The sequence below is a fragment of the Asterias rubens genome, chromosome 2 (assembly GCF_902459465.1).
Source record: "Asterias rubens chromosome 2, eAstRub1.3, whole genome shotgun sequence".
In the NCBI taxonomy this organism is placed as follows: domain Eukaryota; kingdom Metazoa; phylum Echinodermata; class Asteroidea; order Forcipulatida; family Asteriidae; genus Asterias; species Asterias rubens.
Genome location: NC_047063.1, coordinates 11549849 through 11561762, shown reverse-complemented (window position 1 = coordinate 11561762; position 11914 = coordinate 11549849). Strand labels below are relative to the sequence as shown.

Below are 11914 nucleotides of genomic sequence, written 5' to 3'. Positions count from 1 at the left end.
TCAATCAGATGATACACAACAAATGATGACTTATTAACGAGTTACTAAAAATAATATAGAGTAGAACTAGGTGCTCACTATACGGTAAACATTGTGTTGTTTTTCCAAGTTAAGTTATCGCTCAACTCAACTCAACTCAATCAACAAACATCAGCAGCACTTTCAATCATGTAATTTACACTTTTCACAGCAGTTCCTCCTGCGGCTGCAGATGTCTTTCCAATGATCACTTGCTATGATTATTAAACTTGTTACCAATATGATTTTTTGGTGGTCAAAAGAACCAGAAGTGTTCATAAACAATGAAAAATGGGACAAAAACTTAAAAAGTAAAAACAAGTTTGTCCGAATTGTTGTATTGTATTATTGATTTGGTTGGGCAGTTTATTAATTAAAAACTCTAGCTTCACTGCAGTTCACTATTTGTAGACTATGGAAATGTAGGCCTATATTGGCTTTTATATTTAGAGCAATTCGTCGTCAAAATGTAAGTTGAAGACCAAGCTCATCAGTATTTTTCTGATTTTTGTTAGGGTTGAGTACCGGTACTCAACTCCCCCTCCCTTCCGACCGAGCATAGTTGAGCTTACTTCTAGAACTAGGTTCGTTCCGCTGCGATAGTGGAACGAACTTCATAGTTCTAGTAGGACTGGAGTAAGTTGAGTTCACCCTCTCAATATTTCCAGACAAGGTCTACAGAGCTAGTAGTACAATACAAGTTTAAAGTTAACCTATAGAAATAGTCTAATTACATGTTTATCCTTGGTGTGTTACTTTATTAAAAGTCACCATTTACCAGATCCAAAAACTGAAAAGCATTTTTTTGTTTGTTAGAATAACACAGCTGTTTTAAAAGGAATGTTCTCAAAAGTTAATATTGTGCAATGGATTTTTCATTTATTTATTATAACTTCAGGCGTTGAATGTGACCATTGTGTCTCGAGGGATCACAACTTCATCACCAGCAGCTACCCAACAGGTAAGGTTAGCAATTAGACTCCTCTAATTTAGAGGAGTTTATAGGTGGACAATCACATTTGTGGATTTGGACTGCTCCTTTAACCAGGGCCCAATTCCATTGCTCTCCTTACCATAAGCAAAAAATCTGAGCACGACATCAAGCGTATTTCACAGGTTGGCAGGTAATTTTTGCTTGTTTGGTGCATACTCAATGTTACTAGGCACTTTACGCTTACACGGCTAGCGCAGAAATTCAGCGCTTGCAATTGAGGGAGAATGGTGATCATCAGTGCAGAATTTGGCGGTAAGCAGAGCCATGAAATTGGGCCTTCATCGGTGGACAATCTCTTTGGACTGCTCCATTAAACAGTTAGCTCCTTGTTATTTATCAACACCATGCAAAGCTTCAAACGTTACAGATTTCTATCATTGATTATGTGGAGATAATCAGTTTTTGTGTATATTATATCTGTGATTATAAGATGACTGTGCGAGATGCTCTCAACACTGCACTCGATGAAGAGCTAGCCCGAGATGAGAAGGTTTATGTTCTGGGAGAGGAAGTAGCACTCTACGATGGTGCGTACAAAGTCACACGAGGGCTGTATGAGAAGTACGGGGAAAAGAGAATCCGAGATACACCAATCACCGAGATGGGATTTGCGGGCATAGCTGTTGGCTCTGCTATGGTGAGTACTAGGCCTTCCATACGTGTGCTTCGATTTCAAAAGGGCAAAGGCACCAAGGCATTTTCCTCTTGGTAAAGGCAAATTCCTACAAGAGCATTTCAAGGACACTCCGTGAACTCAGGCCTGTGAGAAATTATAAATGATTTTAGACACTTTACAAGCGGGAGTCAGTTTTTTATCGTTTTGTATAATTATTTTTATGCCAGTGTAAAGTCTAATAAAACTAAAACAAATAGGGGCATTGCTTGGCGACAGACAGCTCAGGATAGAGTGAAATGGAGAATTTGTGAAGAGGCTTTTCTCCTGCAGTGGAACGGAATAGGCTAGAAATAAAAGGAGGTATAGCCAAAGTGGATTTTGGTATTAAAAGCTATTTTAATTTTGTTTTTTTACCCATACACCGATGTGTGTTAGCACTGTATACTCAGTATTTTCCCGAGTCCTGTGAGAAAAATATCACAGGCATGTTACTTGGGTGGGATTGGAACCCATGACCCTTGCAATCTAGAGCAGTGTCTTACCAACTAGACTACCGAGGTTGCCCGGTAGCTAGAGGCATTTTCGAATCCTATGTTTTGGCAGCGGGTACCGCAATGATATCATCGAGTAACATGCCTGTGATATTTTTCTCACAGGACTCGGGAAAGTACTGAGAATACAGTGCTAACACACATCGGTGTATGGGTAAAACCCAAAATTAATATTCTTTATCCCGATGCAAATTTAACATCTATTAACAGCTATTTGATTTATTTGTTTCTTGTCCTGTAGGCTGGCCTCAGACCCGTTTGTGAATTCATGACCTTCAACTTTGCCATGCAGGCTATTGATCAGGTCATCAACTCTGCAGCCAAGACACATTACATGTCTGCTGGACGGGTTAGTATTACCAATGATTTAAACAGTAATGTAATAATATCAAAGTCTTATGTAGCGCATGTATCTACCAACAAGGTACTCAAGGTGCTTAGTATAATACATTTTTGCAGAAAGATAGGTCTGACGATAGGTCTAGAGCAAGCTAGTCGAAACGTTGAGACCAATTTAAGAACTCACTCCGCGGTAGTGCAGTTAATAACGATCCTATAAGCTAAAGTAGTAGTCCCAGCCAGTTTTCTATACCTTCCGCCCAGGTAGTAGTTAAAAAGCAGGACAGTTCTTTTCAGAACTGAGAAGTCTCCCGAACAATCTGATAAATCTACTCCGCAGTTTAGTAGAATATAGAAAGACAGTTCTTTTAAGAACAAACTCTACCTGGCAAGTAGATACACACATGGTGTTTCCGCAAACCAAATATATATTGATACTTCACCATGCAGTGCCTATATTCATATAGGTCATTGAAGTTATTAATTCTGAGACCCAATTTTGTAGCACCTTGAAATTTTTGGAAAGTTGGTTTGCTCTTGTATATAACTAAGTGGCTACAATAATGTATTTTAACGAAAAATGCACACAGTATAAGAATCATTGTTGAGTTGTTGTTATTATTATGGTTACCTAGGTACCCGTTCCCATAGTATTCCGTGGTCCCAATGGTGCTGCCTCAGGGGTTGGTGCCCAGCATTCTCAGTGCTTTGCAGCCTGGTATGGCCATTGCCCTGGTCTAAAAGTAGTAAGTCCATACTCTGCAGAAGATGCCAAGGGTCTATTGAAAGCTGCTATCAGGGAGGATAACCCAGGTAAATTTTCATATTGTTTGTTTTGGGTTCTTTCTATGCAAGTCGCCAGACACACAAGGGCAGTAGGCCACTTCAAGGTGTGGGCTACAAGTCGACTATTTTTCCAGGGTTACCCCCTTTACAGTCTATATGATTGTAGGCTTGGGTATCATCCATCAGAACCCTGGCTGGTAGAGCAGAGAGCAATACCTCCCCATTTTGTGCAATGAAGCAGCTAGCTATGAATGCCAGGAAAGATTTAACATTCTAACTAGCAATATTAAATCTTTCAGGGATGTCGTACCTTTTTAGGTCATACAGATAGTAGTACATTTCAACAACCCCCATAATAAGCATATTCATGATTACAGAGTCATACATTTAGATCAACCCACCCATACTATAAAACTATATGTGTTACTTACTCCCCACACGGGATGTGAGAGAACAGTTGAGCAAGTATTAACACTAGCAAACACAGTAATCCAAAACAGGATGTTAAGTGTAAGTGACCACAAGAGGGCGCTAGAATGAACTGGCGCAACACGTTTTAAAGCTGTTTGTATTCAGTCAACACACAACCAAGATAAGATGTAAAAACAAAAACATGCTCACTTTGCAAAGCAAGACAAGTTCTCAAAAGAACATAATCTACCTGGCAAGTAGATACACACATGGTGTTACCTCAATCAATACCCACAGAACACAAGATGTAAAACACATGCTCACTTTAGCTTTAATAACATCCAACTGAAATTCTTGGCCTACAGTTGTGGTTCTGGAGAATGAGCTGCTTTACGGCACAGCCTTTGACATGTCCGAGGAGGCCATGAGAGATGACTTTATTATACCTATTGGCAAGGCTAAGATTGAGCAGGAAGGTACGGACGTAACATTGGTGGCTCATAGCATAAGTGTACAGCGCTGTCTGGAAGCCGCTAAGCAGCTTCAAACAGATGGAGTATCTGCTGAGGTAAGCGCATTCTACCCCTAAGTTTTAAAAGATGGAAATTTGCATCGGGGATTTTTATTTTAGTTTTACCTATCATGTTAACACTGATGTGGGTTACGCACTGTATACCGATACTTGCCGGGCTCTTTGAAAAAAATGCCAGGCATATTATTTGGGTGGGATTCGAACACACAACCTTTGAAATTTTAGAGCAGTGGGTACTGCAACGATTATAGATGGAAATTTGCATTGGGGATAAGTAATATTAATTTTGGTTTTACCCATTAACACGCATGTGTGTGTTAGCTCTGTATACTCAGTACAAAAGTTTGTTATTGATCAATAATGGATCAGCTGAAAATATACTTGTTGAGACCACCTTTATGTTAAAAAAAAATATATTTTATTTTAATATCATACTCTCTTGGAACCACATAAACAGAAATTGTTTTGATGTTGTTGGTGGAACAAGGAATGTAAACCAAAATGTCTGAATTTTGACTCGCACTGTAAGTGTGTGTGTGTGGGGGGGGGGGTGTCCCTTGGGTACAGGAAAAATAGGATAGGTTGGGGATAAAATGTCAAAGATCTAAATGGAGTCAAGGTTTTCTCTTGGGAAAAGGAAACTTTGGAGTACATTTTTGGGGAAAGGTCATAGAAGATGAGTTACATTTCACAGGTCAAATGTCAAGGGTTACAATGCACAGGTATAGGAACATGGTTTGGGTTTGTTAGCAACGATGTATAATGGCTGAGGGGTATCAACGGCCCTGCTGTTATTTTGTGGTTAAGTTGAGCTACACAACAAAATGTAACACCAGTTGTGCACCTTACTTGTATTTATAGGTAATCAATATGCGTAGCATCAGACCCTTGGATCAAGACGCTATAGTAAACTCAGTCAAGAAAACCAACCACCTCGTGTCAGTTGAGGGTGGCTGGCCTCAGTTTGGAGTTGGGGCAGAAATTCTTGCAAGAATGATGGAGAGTAAGTTTGAGATTTTGTCATTTTGTTTATGTCATTTTATATCTGTACATGAAACCATGCAAAGAATAATCTGTAGGCAATGAAACAGTCATGTAATAAGGGCGTATCCGAATTGGCGGCTACGGCTACGGCTGGATCGCCGCGTCATCATGCATTGAAGTATATGATGCCCTTAGCAACACCCCTGGTAACGATTGTAGCCGCAGCCGTAGCCACCAATTCGGACACGACCTAACACACAGGCCATGGCCTCCTTTGCCCCTGGTCTAAGCCTTGGTGCCTTACAAAAGTTTCTCATTGACTTCAAGATTTACCAACTTTGCAAAATGAAAATGGCCCGCCCTTTGAACATGTTCAAAAATGAAATTCCAGGCCTCATACATATAAATGGTGTTTGCTGTTTTCCGTAGTCTTGTAAGTCTTTGTTTGTTTGATCATGTTTACCTTATATCTGCGGACAATCCTTTGTTATTGTGGTAGATTGTGGCCATTGCAGGCATGTGAGTGGGTCATGAACAAAAACGGAAAACTAGGGCCAGCGCTACAGTCTGAATAACAGGCTTTGTACTGCAGTGTAGACAGCACATTAACAGAAACAAAGGCTGGTAGATTGTTGCCATTTCCACTTCACGGATCACATTAGATTGTGTACATTTATACGATTTGAATAGTTTCAAAATTGTCGATCATGAGAGTTTGGCCAGATAAAATGAACCGTAACCTGAGACATAATGGACAACTTTAATTTGAGCTACAAAAAGCTGGATCCCAAAGCCTTTTGATTGTTCCTTGTGTTGCAATCTGGTCCACCCTTTGAAGCTAATAGAATGTCCCTAATTATACAATACGGGAAATAAGTTGGTACTGAAACCTTTTTACAATCAGGTTTTCCCCAAAAGTTGACAATATGGCATCAAAACCTTCAGCAAAGTTAATTTAGGGTAGATTTCAAACTTCATTTGTACCCAATTAGAGACTAAGGCATCCCATCTCATTTACTACATAAATTGAGTGAAAGATTTCATTCCTATTTATAATTTCCTACTTTTTGTTTTGTAACAGGTGAAGCATTTGACTATCTTGATGCACCAGCTGTACGTGTAACTGGAGCAGATATCCCCATGCCATATGCTGCCTCTTTAGAACAGGCTAGTCTTCCCACAGCAAAAACTATTGTAGATACTGTCAAAAGATTACTTATGATTGAAAACAAACAGTCCATGCAACATTGAGACATGTAGATTGCAAATAGTCATTATTTGAATTTTGTTTTAATGTGTAAGAGGGAATCCTACAGTATGAAGTGTAACGTGTTTGTACGACATTGGGAATATTCAAATGAACACCAAAAACCCTACCAGGCCAAATGAGATATTCAGCCATGTAATGGTTTCCTTTAAAGTATGTAACATTGTGGTTCTCCATCGAAAGTTACATGTATTGTCCCTGCATCAAACTGATGGCTTAAAACACAACAGCTATTATACCAACTGATTTGGTAACACCCACTAGAAGAGTTAATACTTGACTGATTGACACCAGAGCCCAACTTCAAAGAGCTGCTTAAGCACAAAAGTAAGCTAAGCAAAACAAAATTAAGCTAACCAGAGTAAAGTTACCAGATAAAATATCATTTCACATGTACAAATTATGACTGGTATACTGCTAAATGTTGCTAAGCAGTATTTCCTGCTTAATTAGCTTTATGAAGTTTGGCCCTGGTTTAAGTACACAGATGTACAGCAGTGTGGTTTGAAACAATATCAAGGCATGTTGCTTTGAATTCTAGTTTTGTTTTCATCACACAAGGAATCTACCTAATATGAAATGTAGTGACAAATTTGGTTAAACCCTTACACCGATGTGTGTTAGCACTGTATACTCAGTAGTTTCCCCCGAGTCCTGTGAAAATAATCACAGACATATTACTGGGATTCAAACCCAAGACCCTTGCAATTCTAGAGCAGTGTCTTACCAACTAGGCCACCGAGATTGCCCGCTATAAACTAGATGCAGTTCGAATTTGCTATGTTTTAGCAGCGGGTACTGCAACGATTTTAATAGATGTTGAATTTGCAAATTTACCATTTATTAAAATAGTACCGTAGTAGCTGGTTTTAGTGTATTCGATGCAAGTCAAGACCCACAGGGTAAATTTACAAACATACTGCTATATAATGTATCCACATTCAGCCACCTGAAAGATGCAGTGAACGATTTCCCTTGTATAGAAGAACAAAATGCTACAAGAAATGTCTCAATTGCTACTCGAAAATCAGGATTTGCTACTCAATTATTAGCATTCTGTGTGCACATTAAAGCTCAGTCAAAACTGCTAGACGAAACCCTGAGATATATTACATTTATATTGGGTTTTGGAAGAGCAAATTTCACTTGATCTTCCTGATATAAACACACTCAATCCAACCAACCTGGGAAATTGCATTTCAAAATCAACAACCTTGTTTTTGTAAACCAAAGATTATCCATGCTGTGTGCATATATCGGGCTTATGATTGCAGCAATCAAAATAGGCAAAGGTGATTTGTTGGTTCTTCAGATGATTGTAATTAAAAACTTTGCAATGTGTCAATTTGTTTTTACTCGGCATGATTTAAGCTTACAAATTAAACCATTTGATTGTTTTACAGCTTGTTACCAATTCTGTATCTTTCTTTGAAGTAAAACAGAAACACATTTTTGTGTGAATCTAAATTTTGGAGTAAAACTAAACCTGATGTGAGTTTGAGAAGATGAGATTTGTTTAAAATTGAGATGTGGATGTGTGTTTACCTATTGTAGGTGGTCAGCGCTTTTCCCCCTCCCTTTTTTGTTGTTGCAAAGTATAGACTGGCCTTGTGTTATGACTTTTATTTATCAAATAATTGCAATAAATATTATACTATAGATTTAAAATACTGGATCCTGACTGTACTTTATATGAGAGAATAATTATTATAAGAGTGGCACTGAGTGGCACTGAGTGGCACTGAGGTTTAAAGACACTGGGCACATTTGGTGATTGTCAAAGGCCAGTCTTTTCACTTGGTGTATGTCAACATACGCACAAAATAACAAACCTGTGAAAATTTGAACTCAATTGATCGTCAAAGTTGCGAGATAATAATGGAAGAAAAAACGCTCTTTTTGAAATCAAATCAAATATTTCTCTGACACATAACTTCTTTCTCAAAGACTATGTTACTTCAGAGGGAGCCGTTTCTCACAATGTGTTTTACTATCAACAGCTCTCCATTGCTTGTTACCAAGTAAATTCTTATGATAACAATTATTTTGAGTAATTACCAATAGTGTCCAGTGCCTTTAAGGCATGGCTCAAATTCATGTGGAAAATCCATAACACCCCAGGGGTGGTTTTCACAAAGAGTTAGGACTAGTCTTATCTCAAGTTAGGACTAGTTACTCGTCCTAACTTAGGACTATCCATGCAATTTGTATATCTCCTAGGACTAGTCCTAAGTTAGGACTAGTCCTAACTCTTTGTGAAATCGACCCCAGGGACTTGTAGCTCAGAATCTTTAATGAACTGGGATTTTATTTACGAGACTAGAATCAAAATGAGAAGAGACTAGAATCAAAATGAGAACACGGTTTCATCATCAACTGTTTCATTTCACCAAAAGACTAAGATAAGATTCATCTCTTCTGTTTTATGGGTGATACTCTGCAAAATTGAAAGATGTTTGTGAGACTCGGTATCAACATGTGAACATAATTTTTCTTTTTTAGACAAAGATGTTGAATTGAAAAATAAAACAAAGACCACCGAACATGTCCCGTCTTGAGTTTACTGGCCTAACACTGAAATCACTGGCCTCACGCCACTGGTCGTGTGTCAAATTTGAGGCCTGTAAGGGTGAAATTGCATGGTCAAGGGTCAAATTGCATGGTCAAGGGTAAAATTGCACGCGACGCTCAATGGTTGTGCAGCCACGCCCGTACTAACACCGAGAACGGTATGCATTGACTGCAGTACCGCTACGTGTTAATAGTGTCTGCATAAGCTAACGCCTCATCATGAGCATGGCTAACAAATGGCGAATGGGCTTTAGCCAACGTCCCAATTTTATAGAGTTGTTTAACGACGATTCTGTGCTTGCTGTGCAATTTCCATTTCATAGCGCTGCTAACCGTAAGCACTTGAGAAGGTCACTACTAACCTTCTGGTGCTTACCACACGAAAACAAGTGACATCACAATGCAAATCCGTAGTGAACGCGCAAGAGTGGCCGCCTAAAAACTCAGAAAGACATTAATTCAATGGTATAAAGGATATCTGTAGTTTTATTTAATAAATCTGTATGTCTATACATATATGATATTGCTTAAATCTGATTAAATTTTTTTTTTTAGTCTTCAATAATTGTGACTGGAGATGTAATTTTAGAAAGGTACTATATGGCTACAACTGAATATCAAATGAATTAAAACAATGACAAACTATACATCATACAAGTTTAAACCATATAAAATGCAAATGTCCCACTCATTTCAAAATTTCTTAGCCAATTTCCTAAGACCCAAAATGTTGACAACCTATAGACGATGTGACCTGTGACATCACATGTTTACAAAAGAGCCATAGAGCCTGGACTTCCCGCAGGCACGATTTGTACACAGCTTATTGGAAGAAAACATAAAATCTTATATTTTATGGAGAATGCACTGTCCCACACTTATCAACTTTTGATATGATGAAAGGGGGCACATCTCAAAACTTGTCCAGCTTTTACTTTCATAACTTTGGATTTATGTGGAAATTACGACGCGAAATGTCAACTTTCCCATATGACCAGTGCATTATCTTGCCTGCCAGAATACCCAAAGAAAGTACAAGGTCACACTTATTGTAAACAAAGTTCACATGGTCCATATATGCCATTAAATAAACCTGGAATATTTTCAGTGGTTGAAATATTTTCAGTAGTGTGAATCAATAAGACAATCAGAGCAGTGATCAGAACCGTGAGTTGAAACCAACAGTTCTTTTCAAACGTCGAGTTGAAACCAACAGTTCTTTTCAGAACCACCGCAACTCAATTAGAGATTATCATTACAGGGTGTTACCGCAAACCTTTACCATATCGTACTCCACCATGCAAAGTTTCAAATCCTACTTTAAATACTTAGGTGTATGATTCATTTTTGGTGTATGAAATGTGCAAGTTAAGTAACATACAGTATGACCATGTGTTTTTAACAGGTTTCCAATGGCTATTGTGACAGTGGTTCAAACTATGGATATGGCAAGTTTTGCCATACCCCCTTATAAAAACCATTCAAACAATAACAATTTGAAAAGAGATAAGGGGGAAACGTGAACAGCCATTAAAGATTACAGTTTAAAGCTTGAGCAATGAACAAGACAGAAGAACATTGCAAATCTACTTTTCAATCTAAACTTCAAAGACAAAATCTCCAAGTCAGGTAAGTACATTTTTAATAACCCAAACTTTAAAGGCAGTGGACACTATTGATATAATTACTCAAAATAATTATGAGCATAAAATCTTTCTTGGTGACGAGTAATGGGGAGAGGTTGATGGTATAAAACATTCTGAGAAACCGCCGCCTCTGAAGTGCCATAGTTTTCGAGAAAAGAGTAATTTTCCACGAATTTGAGGTCTAGAACTTTTTTCTTTCATTATTATCTCTCAACTTCAATGACCGATTGAGCTCAAATTTCCACAGGTTTGTTATTTTATGCATATGTTAAGATACACCAACTGTGAAGGCTAGTCTTTGACAATTACCAATAGTGTCCACTGTCTTTAATAACCCAAACTTTAACATTATGCAATAAAATTTCCCCGACAGTGTACACGTATATTAATTTTGGTTTTACCCCTACACCGATGTGAGTAAGCATTGTACAGGTTGGATTCGAACCCAAGACCTTTGCAACTCTAGAGCACTGTATACATGTAGTCGATACTTTCCTGAGATCTGTGAAAACAATAACAGGCATATTACTCTGGTGGGATTCAAACCCAAGACCTTTGAAACTCTAGAGCACTGTATACATGTAGTCGATACTTTCCTGAGATCTGTGAAAACTATAACAGGCATATTACTCTGGTGGGATTCGAACCCAAGACCTTTGCAACTCTATAGCACTACACTTGGTACTTTCCAGAGATCTATGCGCTTAGAAACGTAGTATAGCGCGGTATAAATTTGTATTATTATTATCATTATTTTGAAAGAAATAACAGGCATTTTACTCAGATGGGATTCAAACCCACGACCTTTGCAACTCTAGAGCACTGTATACGTGTACTTGGTACTTTCCCCGAGTTCTGTGAAAAAAAAAAAAAGGCATATAACTCGGGTGGGTTTCTAACCCACAACCTTTGCAACTCTAGAGTAGTGTACATACTGAATTGGTCCTAGGTTCGAAAAGGGTATGTGGCATTGCTAATGAAACAGAAAGAACAATAAATGTAGACAAAAATTTACATAAAACCTGAATGAGAGCAGAAATATCTTGTTAAATTTTCTTATTGAAAACGCTTTTATCTTGATTTAAAAAATATATATTTAAAGTAAAAAATTGTTTCAAATATAGTTTTTGTTTGTCACGGAATTAACATGACTTTTTTTCTGGCATTAAGTATACGAGCCAAAATATCTTTCTACCAGG

General features: G+C 38.0%; 1 protein-coding gene across 1 annotated transcript; it reads left to right on the top strand.

The window, feature by feature from the left end:
• Nucleotides 1-916: 916 nt before the first annotated feature.
• Nucleotides 917-7175, top strand: LOC117306314 (pyruvate dehydrogenase E1 component subunit beta, mitochondrial-like; the record flags this gene model as incomplete). Its single annotated transcript, XM_033790918.1, is given in 7 exon segments — nucleotides 917-979; nucleotides 1443-1649; nucleotides 2421-2528; nucleotides 3154-3331; nucleotides 4081-4283; nucleotides 5109-5250; nucleotides 6313-7175. Coding segments are annotated over 7 exon segments (1071 nt in total), but the record flags the coding sequence as incomplete, so codon positions are not given.
• Nucleotides 7176-11914: the final 4739 nt, after the last annotated feature.